General features: G+C 54.8%; 3 protein-coding genes across 4 annotated transcripts; all 3 read right to left on the bottom strand.

Annotated features, from left to right (window-relative positions):
• Positions 1-299: 299 nt before the first annotated feature.
• VPREB3 (V-set pre-B cell surrogate light chain 3) lies at positions 300-894 on the bottom strand. The gene is made up of 2 exons (XM_052690026.1): positions 846-894; positions 300-628 (listed from the first exon to the last, which is right to left on the bottom strand). The coding sequence occupies exons 1-2, from the start codon at positions 892-894 to the stop codon at positions 300-302; spliced, it is 378 nt and encodes a 125-aa protein (XP_052545986.1).
• LOC128083786 (uncharacterized) lies at positions 422-7934 on the bottom strand. 2 transcript variants are annotated; one of them, XM_052689333.1, is made up of 7 exons: positions 6348-7934; positions 5190-5534; positions 4665-5024; positions 3584-3658; positions 2927-3066; positions 846-2719; positions 422-543 (listed from the first exon to the last, which is right to left on the bottom strand). In XM_052689333.1, the coding sequence occupies exons 1-6, from the start codon at positions 6580-6582 to the stop codon at positions 2666-2668; spliced, it is 1209 nt and encodes a 402-aa protein (XP_052545293.1). In that variant the 5' UTR covers positions 6583-7934; the 3' UTR covers positions 422-543; positions 846-2665. The 2 variants fall into 2 exon arrangements, with proteins under 2 accessions (XP_052545293.1, XP_052545292.1); XM_052689332.1 differs by having other exon boundaries at positions 846-3066.
• A 2693-nt stretch (positions 7935-10627) lies between these two features.
• CHCHD10 (coiled-coil-helix-coiled-coil-helix domain containing 10) lies at positions 10628-11850 on the bottom strand. The gene is made up of 4 exons (XM_052689341.1): positions 11777-11850; positions 11522-11702; positions 11252-11405; positions 10628-10870 (listed from the first exon to the last, which is right to left on the bottom strand). The coding sequence occupies exons 1-4, from the start codon at positions 11833-11835 to the stop codon at positions 10851-10853; spliced, it is 414 nt and encodes a 137-aa protein (XP_052545301.1). The 5' UTR covers positions 11836-11850; the 3' UTR covers positions 10628-10850.
• Positions 11851-12159: the final 309 nt, after the last annotated feature.

The following is a 12159-nucleotide window of genomic DNA, read 5'->3' as shown; positions in this document are numbered from 1 at the left end:
GGGGCGCGACAAAATGGCGGACGAGGGGGAGGGGGGTGCGTGAGGCGCGACAAAATGGCGGCCGGGGGAGTGGGGGGTGCGTGAGGTGCGAGGCTATCTAGAGACTAAACAGCGTGTGAGGACAAATCTTTATTACATTTATTGTACTGATTACATTTATCACCATTATTAAACCGCGCCAGAGCCTCAGCCTGCAGAGAGGCCTTTTCCGTTCTTTCTGCGGCTGCCATTCTGTCTGCTGACAGCATCGCATCATATTTGTGTGGGGTGAGCTAGCTGGGTTTGCTCCCTGCTTCTTTCTACAGCCAGTTGGTGGTGAGGGGCAATGAGCAGAAATAGCGACCGTTGTCTTCCTCCTGGGCAGCAGCAATGATGAGGATGCAGGCATTGAGGGCAAGGTCTTTGGTAGCAGAGAAGCGATCAGGAATCCTGGCGGGCTTGTGCTTGTCTCGCTCCGAGTTGTAGTAGAGCAGGTACCTTAGGGCCTGCCCTGGGCGCTGCTGGTACCAGGTGATGCCAAAGTCGCTGATGTTGTACTGGGGGCTGAGGACACAGGACAGCTGGGCAGTCTCCCCAGGCAGCACCTGCACGGCAGCTGGCTGGGTCAGCACCGGCTGGGCCCTGCAGGCTGTGCACACCAAGGATGTGGTTACTGATACGGAGCTGTGTCCTGACACCCCCAGCCTCAAAACATTCCCCTACCCCCATGAGGCATCCCCATTGCCCAGACCCACCGGTCACTCCATGCTTGGAACAAACTGCCCTTCTTAGCTGATGGTCCCCTGTGCAAAGCTCAGTCCTGCCTGCAATCCCCAGTGTCAGTGCAGCTATGCTGCTGATCTTACCTGACCCTGCTGTCCCCACCAGCAACAGGAGCATGAAGCCCAGGACCATGGTAGGATCCAGGAGCAGAGGACTGGAGGCTGTTTTGAGACAGACTGCAGTGCTGCACAAGCCCGGGTTACTGTGTGTGCTGCTTGTGCTGGTGAGGCATATGTAAATGACACAAGGGGCTGGGGGACTCCAGCTCACCGCACTGCTCTATTTGCTGCAACGGAGTTTTAGCAGTCGGGCTGTAATCATTGGGGTGAGGGTCCCAATGCATCTTCACTTCCAGTCACATCCTTAGACATGCAGCCCTCCCCAGAAACAGGGTACAGAGTGGGGTCAACACTGAACCCTGATCAGCCTACCAGAGGGACATGGTTTCAGGGGCTCTGGCTGCTGCACAATTGGTGCCCACTGCAGAAGGACTACAGATTGGAAAAGCAAAAAGCTGCCAGAGTCAACAGGGATGAAGGCCCACATGTCTACCACCACCACAGCGCAAGAAGACTCTGCAGCCCAGCTCCCAAGGCATCTCCAAGCCCAAGAGATGATTGCAAGTTCTCCACACAGCCCTAGTTGTGCTCTGGCTGTGAGGGAGGGAAAACAGAGCCATGAGATCTGGGAAGGGTCCTGTCTTGTTAGGCCACCCTGGCACTGCATCTTTGGTCCCAGAGATGGACAGGTGTGGCACAACAAACCAGATACTATGGTGACACGCTGCGGTGCTCTCAGCAGGGGCTCACGTGCCCAACGGCTTATCTATTTTTTCCACCTTCTATATCAGTTTGTCTAACAAAAGCATTGACTTCCCTCTATGTGACCTTGACCAATTTTCTGTGACACAGTCTCCCTGGGGAGGAGTGAGAGAAAAACAAGAGTGAAAAGTGATGGCCGATGCTCCTCAGAGCCACTGTAACATGACCACCTCAAAGCATGGTGTGTCTGCAGCACAGGAGGCAGCAGGGTACTCCAAAGTGGAGTGGAGGCAGGGTTTTTCTGGATGCATCCCACGAGGAACAGAAATACCCAACTGGTTATGAAACACCCTGCTGAGAGCAGCAGCCTCATCAGCATGGGCACAGAGCGCTGTGGTGCTCTGCCACAGCCAGCACATATCAGAGGAAATTGTGAGGTGGCAGAGGAAACCCAAATACCACCTTACACAAAAGCAGCACAATCATCTTGATGTGATTTCATCAACCACAGAGAGATTTGATTACAAAACCAAGGTCACAACAATAGAGGCTTGTTTCGGAAGGCCTTCACCTCTTCTGCCTTGTGCCATGCATCAGCTGAGCCCAGAGGCACTGACTGATGCAGCACCACAGCTGCCCAAGCAGCTGGTTTGGCAACGACAGTGAGAATTGGTGCTTTATTCCCTGCTCCAATTTTGCATTCTTGAGGGGACAGCGGTAAGAACAGAGACAACAGCACCTCTCCCTCCCTCCTTCAGCAAGAAAAGCTGCCATGTAGGCGTTGCTCCACCCCAAAAAACAGCCGAGCATTTCCTCCATGGGAGGAGGATGTGGCTGTGTCTGGCAGGTGGTAACAGCCCTAGAGGGTGGTGCAAGATTTTGTCTGAGCTAGGCTAGATGCACAGTAGCCAAAAGCCAGTTCCACCAGGAGCCAAAACAGCCAAGTACAGCAGAAACTGAACAAACATTCACAGGGTTTGCTCTCAAGAGGATTTAATTGAACAGGAGAAACAACTGCTGAAGGAGAGAGGAGTTTGCTAGAGACCTTTGCATGATACACAATGGAGAAGAATTATCCATGGTGCCATGAACACAGCATGTGCAGCACAGATCCCTGTGTCCTGCTGGGCCCTTCTGGGCTGTCATCTTTGTCCCACGTCCCCTGCTGCAGGGTTCCTTCCTGGGAAAGTGAGGAGCTGTGAACAAACAAAACGGCCTTGGTTACCCCATGGCAGCAGAGGAACCTCACATCTGCTGCTGTCCCGCATGCAAGGCAGGAGCATGGCCACAGCTTCCTCCTCAGGGCTCCTGGCCACCAGCTCCTGTACCACTGCAGCGGGGAATCAGCAATCCCTGGGCTTTGGCTGCCTGCAGAGCTCTGCGATGCCTGGGGCCACACTCACGCTGTACTCCGTGCTGCCAGTGCTGACGTAGATGGCTTCCCTGCTCGTGGTCTCCCTGCCCGTGGTCTCTGAAGGCCCACAGTGGGGATGCAGACCATCTGCCAAGGTGTTCTGTCTCCTCAGCTGGACATAACACCTGCCTGAAACAGAGCAGAGAGGATTCACAGCTCTGCAGAAGCAGCCCATGCTGAAATAGCACAAATGAGTTATACTGCAGTCTCTGCTCACAGAGGCAGATCACAAAGGTTTTTTGCTGACAGTTTTTTCCCCACTATAAAGGTCCGCTTTACTCCTTACAGTCCAAAGGCAGTTCCTTTGGCTGAATCCTGCATCATGCTAACTGCCAAAAGATATTTTATCAGGGCTTGGAGAAGCCTTCAGCCTCCTGCTGCACTCCTCCCAGTGACAGCACGGGAGAGCAGTGACCTGATGATGTAGTGTCACTCAGATGAGTCACTGCTGTTCCCAGTGCATCACACCTGGCTGAGACCACAGGGCATGCAGTGAGGTGTCAGCAGAGGGCAACATAAATCAGAGGAGGGACTGGACCAGGCCATGCTGCTGAAGAGCCAGCGTTCTCACAGAGCTGGCCACTGCCCCTGTAAGGTGTGAGGTGTTGTCTGGGTGGAGATGTGTTCCTTGCCCAGTATTACTTACACAGAACATACAAGCACAGAGCAATCGCAGCAAACGCAGCGCTCCTCAAACACACCAGCAGGACAGATGAAGAGCCTAGAAAGGAGAACGCAAGCTGGTACTTGTGCTGTTCATATTGTAATATCTCCTGGGGTGTGCAAACCTGCAAGTGGGTTTGTGGTTTCAGTGAAAACGCAGCAGGCTCTGACCTCTGCAGCTCGGAAACGCGAGTAAGACACTGAAGAAAAAAAGGCTAACAGCATGGAGCAGGCAGGCTGTGCCCATCCTGTCATGCAGGGGGCTTCTCTCAGCATGAGGATGCAGAAAGGAACCAGCCTAACTTTTAAGAATGTCTTCTGAAATATGAGTCGCATTTCTTTTGGCTCCAAATCAGCACAGACATGGCACGTCTCACAGCTCAAGACAGGGTCATCTTTTATCCTCACATCATATATTTATCAGGTGAGTCATGGTGAGCCCAAATTACTGTGTAATTTTAACTAACCGTGTTAATTGGCCGGGCCGGGTTTTGTGACTGAGTTACACTGGATAAAAGATGCTTTGCACACTAAACTGCATGCATTAAAAATCTATGTTGTCATTAGGTACAGATTCAATTTGTTCATGGAAGAGTCACATCACCAGCGATCAACAGCTTTTACAGATAACATCTGCAGCAACAGGCACACAACCTCGCAGATGAACTTCTGTGGTTGTGTGGGTGCTTTAAATATATCTGTGCATCTTGCACTGATGTTCTGTGACTTTGCAAAGCCTTGCCATTGCACCATAACAGCAGCTTGTACTTTGGGCTGCCAGCCCCCTCAGGCAATGCAGGTGCAAGTGTGCTGCAGATGCAGCTCCAGCTCTTGCCTACCTGCACTCCCCCAGCTCCCCAAACAGGGTGGTGGCAAGGTGAATGAGGAGCACCCTGCACAGTGAGATGTGTCCTAGATGAGGAGCACCCTGCACAGTGAGATGAGAAAACTCACACCCATCCTGTCACTGAACCCATAGATGAGATGGAGTGACTGACATAGAAAGGCTAAGAGGCACAGAAGGATTTCCACTTGCCCCATGAGGTCCCTGGAAACACACTCACCTTTCACAGTGAGGTTGGTTCCCCTCCCTCTCTGCCCGCCAGACGGCTCTCCCAGGCCTCTCTCACACTGGTAGCAGCCACTGTCCTCCTCTTCCAACCCAGTAATGGTGAGACGGCTCCGGTGATTTTCCAGATCTAATGAGCTCTGGAAACGACTTCCAATGCTGCCGTTCTCAACCTGGAAACTGGACCTGAGGTGCCATGCTATGAGTTGGGATGGGCTCTGGTCTCGTTTGTGCAGCCAAAAGAGGTCTGTGAAGTTGCCAGTCAGGTTAGTGGGGAAATCACAATCCAAGGTGACTTTACTGCCCTGAAGTGCAGAGTAGCTGAGGTCCCCAGGGGCCGCCCAGGGCTGCTGACCTGCAAAGAAAAGAGGTTCATAGGGGTGGCCGGGTCCCTTGTCCACCGAGCTCAATTCAACAGTGCTAACACTTCCCAGGGGCTTTGTGAAACCACTCAGACTGGAGAGGACCACAGTTCTGAGGGACACAAGAGTGCAGTGTTGAAAGAAAGAGCCGGACTCACCTCTCACGAGCAGGAAAATCATCTTTGTAGTCGGATCGCTGTTCCCTATCTTCACATAGCAGAAGTAAGGGCCAGTGTCATTCATAAGCACGGTTGAGATGTTGAGAAAGCTCATGCTGCTTCCAAAATCCAGAGCGCCGCTGAAGCGGCCTTTGCTGTCATACACACAGGACTGATTGGAGCGTGTCATCCTAAATTGCAGGACCCTTCTCAAGTCATTCCTATGGCTCCAGAGGATCTCATAGAATGGATTGCTAGTGCTGTTGTACTTGTGGAAAGGACACTCCATCGACACGGGCTCTCCTACTGTCACAAGAACCACTTGACTCTTGAGAATCCCTGAACCTAAAACAGAAAATAAGAGCTGGAAATCTGTCCTGAGCTCCAGTTCCTGCTCCTGGGCAGGGAACAGTCACTCTCACTCCATTCCACACCATAGTGATTGCTTCAGCTATTGTGCAAGTGCCCCTTGATGCAGGCCTGACAGCTGCCCTACCACCTTCATCTCTCTGGGGGTTCACAGGGCACACGGATGCACTGACTGAAATTCCTGGCCCTAAACCTCTCTCCCTAGCTCCAACAGAGCCACAGGAAGCCTGGGAATCATCTGCATGCTCAGTGGTCCCTAAAGCCTCAGGACCCCTCCCCAGTTACTGTGGCCTGTGCATTCCCACTCAGAAACAACAGGAAGCATTGCTGAGCACAGCTCCTACCCAGCGCTACCAGACAGTAATGACTCTGCAGAAGGTAAGATTTCAAGAGATGAATAAGCAGTGGGGAAGCAGTAGGGAACATTTCACCCCAGGGACTGTCACAGCCTCGCAGTCTGATTTTCTTTTTGGCTATTAGCACAGTAGATCATGTCCAACAAACGGATGTTCTCAAGCTCCTGCACGTTAAGTGCCACTGGGTGTTTCTGTCCATCTCTCTGTTCAGCATCCAGAAACTTTTTCAAAATACATCAGGAGCTGTTTGTTCTTTTTTGCCTCGATTTCAGTAGGCTCTGAAGAGACCCGGCATAACGGGATCACAAGCAGTGCGAGGGAGTAATGGTTTCAAAGCAACATCCACCCCAAAAAAACCCAAACCAGCGAAAGGGCTGAAGTGGGACAGTCCCAGTGCTTCCCACCAGGGAGAGAGAACAGAGCAGGCACTTACCCCAGGACAGGAGCAGCAGGGTGAGGAAGGCGAGCAGCACATAGGAGAGGGTGAGCGCCATGCCCTGCCGGCAGCGGAGACAGGAGGCAGCCCCTTGTTTTGCACCTCGCACAGAGGTACCGCCCGCCCAGCGCGCAGAACGGTGTGAAACAGCTCCACCGAGAGCTGTCGGCACCAGCCGGCCTCGTCCTGCAGCATGGCTTTGTCCATGTCGCGTCGCTGCTTCAGACCGCATCCAGGGGGCGGGAGGCTGCAGGCACCACCGTGCTGCGGTCTGCCCGGTGGCGTGGGGTCACTCGAGGCCTCTCAGCTAAAGAGGGGCCCCGGTCTGTTCCCTGTTCCCTGCATTCAGAAGCAGGAGAAAAGCCTGCGAGCAGGCAGCCGCGGCCCTGGGGGCAGGGGGCAAAGCTCCTTCATAATGCTTCACCATCTGCTCCAGCTTCCCACCAAGCTGCCTTCAGCACAAGGCTGAGGCCACAGGGCAGGGGTGCTAATGCTGGAGCAAGGGGGCAATTTCCTTTAATAAGCAGCTTTTTATTTACAGGAACATGCTCTCTGTGCTTGTTCTGCTTACTCCAGGGACTCTCCAGACACATGCTGCTCTCTAAATCACCTCCCTGAGAGCAGAAATACCAAGTGCTAGCACGGGAACCGTCCTGGTGCCTTGGAACGTGGCCCAGGGGAACCCAAACAACCCTCCTTGTCCCAGTCATCCACTGGCTCACATGTGAGTGCTCACAAGACCTGTGCTGTACCCCCCGAAGGGGAAAGATGAGTCCTCCATAGCCTGGTACAGCAGCAGCTGCTGCAACCTGCAGCACAGTGAGGCATCACTTAAAACGGATGTGAGCACTCAGATGTTTGATCTGGAAACCAAGGTCACAGGAAAACAAGGTTTTAGGCTAGCCCAGTAGTGAGAGCTGCAGCACCACCAGCCCCAGCTCTGAGGCTACTGCTGATCAGCCTTACGCTCTGCTCTGTGGCTTCACAGTTCCTCGTGGGAAAAGTGAGATAAACAGAGCGGTGAGCACAGCTCTGCCCACATGCACCCTCTGCACCCTTTCAGGACCTTTCTCTGTGTGAGGAGGGGAGATGTGGAGAAAAGCAATTTGTCCGTGGCCCTGGGACACAGCACAGCTCTGCAGATCACTCCCTGGAATGGCATCAGTACTGGTTCCCACCATTCAGGTGCTCTGCAGCCAAGCTGTGGGACAGGATTTCACCTGCACATCTTGGCATCTCCACAGGAAAAGGGGATGATGCTACAGCACCTGCAAGCACTGCTGGGGAAGCATCTATATGGCAACATCTGGAAACTCAGTGGAAGATGCAGCTGCTGCACATTTTGTTACCTCCACCTCCTGCAGGACGGCGCCCAGCACGAGCAGCCCACACATCTCTGGCAAGCGCTGTGTGTGCTGTGTTTGCTCGCAGGCAGCGTACGTGGGGAAAACACCGCCTTTGATTCAGCTCTTGGTGCCTGGCAGCAGCCCCCTGGAGAGAGAACTATGTGCACAGCAGTGCAGAGGTCAGGGAGTAGGGCATAAGAGCTCTACCAGAGCACATCAGCATCCTTTACCTATTTATTTATTATAAAAAAAAGGATGATGGACACATTTAAGCCCTGCACGATGAGTCACACAGGAAAGCCATGCCACAGAGTTAAGCTACCTGCAGGAAGGGAGGCCGAGCAAGGGGTTGGTTACTGAGCAGCAGCCAAGATCATGAGTGGTGGAACGGCCCCAGGTTGTCCTCACTGCACATTTCCAGCCTTGCAGCTCTGAGATCTTGCCAGCGGGGACTTTGCTGGTCTGAATGGAGCCAAAAAATCACTGGGCAATGACAGCTGCCAGCACAGCCCCTCTGCTCCCGGGTTCATGGGAGGGCTCCCCTTGCTCTAATCCTGGCCCTCAGCTTCGGAGCGCAAGCACATGCAGCAGGGCAAGGAACGAGCAGGCTGTGCTGACATTCCCACACTTGGCGGGCAGCCTTTGCCTGACCTGAAGCACTCACTGCTGAAGCTGCCAGATGCACGTGGTCCAAAGCTTTTGCTCCCTCTGCTATTTGAGCTGGATGCCCAGCACTGACTGCTGACGTTGGTCAGCCCTGGCGGTTTTCTGTAGTGACACTGGGTGAAAGTTCATGGCCAAACCATCCAGAATGACTCAGCTGAGATTTAACTCCTTCCCCTTGTGACCTGGACAAGTTCTTGGAAGCGGAACAGCAAGAGACAGAGCTCTTAGATATTTCCTACTCTGATTTAAGGAGACCAAGTTAAAGGACGTAGGTATTTCACGAAGCAGAATAGTTTTGCAGAATCAGAATGCTCATCCCAGCTCCTAAGCTGAAGCATTTCCAGCATCACCCACCGGCAGGATGGCCTGTAATGCTGCAGCTCAGAGTGCTGCTGGAAGGCCATGCAGGGACCTCAGCTTTGCTGACTGCGACCAGGCAGCTCCCAGCTGTGTTGGTGGGGGCCTGGATCCACGGCAATCACACAGATCTCATTCTGTGCTTACAGCCAACTGCCAGGAGGTGGTGAACCTGCAGTGCTGCACCCTGATCCTCGCTGCTCACCTGAAGAAGTGCCAGTTTGGGACAGAAGGCACCAAGCAGCGCGTGAGCAGTGATCACCACCGGGACAGACATTCTCCCTTAAAGAAGCAGCCAAGGGTAACAGGTTGCATGAGAGTTGCAGGCTATCCCAAAATGCAGATAAAGCGTACCTCCCCCCTCTCGACCTCAGTACATCCTCTTTGTAGCACTAATTTGCCAAGGAAATACCTCTGAACCTTCTTCACCACATCCCTCTCTGCAGACTGTTTTGATCTTGTGAGTGATGTGGGGTGCAGATGAACTTGAGCAAAGCAGAAAGCACCACATCTGAATTTGCCAGTAAGCTGTGAAAGGCAGTGCTGCATCCTCACCAGAGATGTAAGCTCTCAGTGAGGTGGCGCAGCTCAGCCACTGCACCACGAGGGGTCTGCTTCAGAGCGGGCAGCGTTGCACAGCATTTCAGGTAACTCCCACACACCAGGGAAACCTCATCACCACCTGGAAACCATGATGCAGCTTCCAAGAGGGCTCTCAGCCAGTAGTTATTGGCAGGCTGCACAGAAACAAGCTCACATTAAAAGCGTCTGAGGCAGGGAACTTCTCACAGCGGAGCCTCCTGTCCCAGTTACAAGCGTTGAGTTCAGGTTTTAGTGAGATTAATTCACTTTTCCTATTCTGTCAGGAAGAGAAAGCACTGCAGCTATCTGCTATGAATCCTTACTGGGGAAGGAGGGGAAACACTACTCTGAGCTAGCAGGCAAGGGCCAGGCACCCATCTCATCTCCATGGGAGCTGATGGTGCAGGCATGGCTCCCCTCACACACCACCCATGGGACAGCTCTGCTCCACATCACAGCCCTCTGCACAGCTCCACCGCTGTTCTGGCTCTAACAGGTGAATTCAGGCAGCAGCCAGAGCTGCAGTGCAGAACTGAGGTTGGCTGTCTCTCAGAAGAGCACAAGGCACCACTGGGAGAGGATAGGGGCAGCTCAGGACACCGTCTACTACCAAGCATCTAGGCTCTGACATTTGAAAGGGGCAGCACCTTCAAACACTGCAGCCAACTTGAAGTATCTCCATCTGGACTTCTCCACAACTCCAAACTCCAGCAAGGCCCAGAAATTGCTCAGCGTTCAGCAGCTGGAGGTCAGCAGAGTTTCCAGATCCACTCTGACGTGAAAGCTCACAGGTCAAGTATTTGAAATTGTTACACTCTCACTGCTGTGTAATAAAGAATATGGAGTGATCTCAGGTAAGAACCAGAATCTCCCAAAGACAGCATGCAGGCAGCAGTAATGAGACTTGTTCTGCTGCCACGACTGTAAATAGAAAGCAGCCCTGAACTCCACTCGATGCTGATGACCTTGAGAACATTGCATAACACACTAAGCAAGAGCAGCCAAACACATCCCAGTCACACAGGTCACACCTTGCCAGCTCGTCAGAACAGCTCCTCAGGAAGGTTATCCATGCAAACACTTCTGAAGCACTGCAGGACATCTCCTATCACCTTTCCAGCCTCTGCTCTGTCTGCAGCACTGCCAACCCCATCCCAGCTGTGCTATCTACTTTCACCAAGTCACACAGGTACAGTTCCAGCTGGGCTGCAGCTCCTGTCTGCAGAAGTTATGCAAACACGTGCCTCGCCCTGTAAGCAGTTAACAAGTAATATTTAGCCAGCTTGATTTCAACCGTCGTGTTAAATAAGGAACATGCACAGGTAGTACTTCCAAATAAGCTTCTTTATTTCTCCATGATAAATAGAGCACTAATTTCCACAGCCTCAACTGTTCTTTTCCTTCCCTACTAGTCCAGAAGTGAAGGACCACTAGAGGGCTCCTCTCCCAGCCGTTCCCTCAGCTCAGCACCTGTCCGTCCTTCCTTCACTCCCTGCAGGCAACACGGCTCTACACCAGCTCTTCTCCTTCCTACAGGGGAGCAGATTCTTCACAGGAGAGAAGAAACACCTGCAGGGGAGAAAGCACAAGGTCAGCAGCAATTAGCAAATGCTCTCCAACATAAGTAGATCAGCCTAAGCTGAGACACAGTCACTGAAATCTGCCAGTAACAAACTCAGAAGGCATTAGGAAGCAGTGCACTAACAGCAGCACGGTTCTCAGGGCAACAAGAGGGGAGCACCTGTGTGACCCCCCCCGAGGGGCAGTGAGGGCAACCCCCTGCCCTTCCCAGCTCCCTGCAGCATTCCAGGGCACAGGAAGGGCACTCACAGGGCAGAACCACTGCCAAACAGAAGGCCTGCGGCCACACAGCAGGCTGCTCTGCTACCTTTGCGCCCACTTAGCCCCTGTCCTGACAGCAGCCCCCCATCGGGGTCAGCACGCGCTCACCGTTGCTGTACTTGCACTGTTTCAGGGCCTCGCTGAAGCCCTCGCACAAGGTCAGGTCCTGCTGGTTGGTAGCGCACTCCAGGAACTGCTTCATCTCGTAGTGGCACGGCCCGTACGGGGACTGCGGCTGCAAAGCGGGCTGCTGCCGGGGCTCCTGCGGGCGGGCGCGACGCGGTGAGCCGCAGCTCCGGGCTCTCAGGCCGTCCCGCAGCGGCGCGGCCCCGCACAAGGGCGGCACAAGGTCACCCCGCCCGCCGGCCCGGCTCCTACCTGCGCGGGCACCGCCGCTTTGGGCGGTTCGGAGGAGCCGCTGAAGGCTCCGGTGAGGGCGCTGCCCACGACGTGCCCCACGGCGGAGCCCACGGCCACCCCCGCCGCAGTGCTCGCCATCTGCGCCATCAGCCCGGGCTGTGCCGGCTGCGCCGCGGGCGCCGGGGCCGCTGGGGCCGCGCTGCGGAACAGAGCAGAGTCAGAGAGCCGGGCGGACGCGGGCGGACAGACAGTCCCTCCCGCCCCAGCCCGTACCTGGCGGGTGCCGGCGGCGCCGCGGGCCACGACCTGCTGCTCCGACCGCCCCGCGCCATCCCCGCTGCGTTCTGCCCAGGCTCCCACGCGCGCCGCCTTAAGAACGGCCCCTCCTCCCACGTGACTCCTTGCGCACGCTCACTGCCGTCGTCCGAAGCCGTGCGTCCCGAGCTGCGCCGCCTGGGCCCCGTCTGGCCCGCCAGGGGGCGCTGCCGCTCTCGGGCTCGGGCGCCGCGGCGCCCCCTGGCGAACAGGGAGGGAGCTGCAGGCGCTGCCGTCGGTCTGGCCTCACCCGGAGCCGCCCGGCAGCCCGCAGCGCGGGGCCGGCCCTAGGCTCGTTCCCCAGGCCGGCACAGCCCACCCCTGCCGCACAGGCACGCTGC

This window comes from Tympanuchus pallidicinctus, unplaced genomic scaffold, assembly GCF_026119805.1.
Source record: "Tympanuchus pallidicinctus isolate F22 unplaced genomic scaffold, pur_lepc_1.0 scaffold25, whole genome shotgun sequence".
Classification (NCBI taxonomy): Eukaryota; Metazoa; Chordata; class Aves; order Galliformes; family Phasianidae; genus Tympanuchus; species Tympanuchus pallidicinctus.
The sequence above is the reverse complement of the archived record's forward strand: the minus strand, read 5'-3'. Positions and strand labels throughout refer to the sequence as shown.

Coding starts and splice junctions, on each gene's coding strand:
- VPREB3 (XM_052690026.1), bottom strand. CDS start 894: ATGGTCCTGGGCTTCATGCTCCTGTTGCTGGTGGGGACAGCAGGGTCA. Junction 629..845: donor GGTGGGGACAGCAGGGTCAG/GTAAGATCAGCA, acceptor TGGTGTGCACAG/CCTGCAGGGCCCAGCCGGTG.
- LOC128083786 (XM_052689332.1), bottom strand. CDS start 6,582: ATGCGGTCTGAAGCAGCGACGCGACATGGACAAAGCCATGCTGCAGGA. Junction 5,025..5,189: donor GATTTTCCTGCTCGTGAGAG/GTGAGTCCGGCT, acceptor TTTTCTTTGCAG/GTCAGCAGCCCTGGGCGGCC. Junction 3,067..3,583: donor TCTGTGCTTGTATGTTCTGT/GTAAGTAATACT, acceptor GCTCTGTTTCAG/GCAGGTGTTATGTCCAGCTG.
- CHCHD10 (XM_052689341.1), bottom strand. CDS start 11,835: ATGGCGCGGGGCGGTCGGAGCAGCAGGTCGTGGCCCGCGGCGCCGCCG. Junction 11,703..11,776: donor GCGCCGCCGGCACCCGCCAG/GTACGGGCTGGG, acceptor TCTGTTCCGCAG/CGCGGCCCCAGCGGCCCCGG. Junction 10,871..11,251: donor ACAGTGCAAGTACAGCAACG/GTGAGCGCGTGC, acceptor TCTCCCCTGCAG/GTGTTTCTTCTCTCCTGTGA.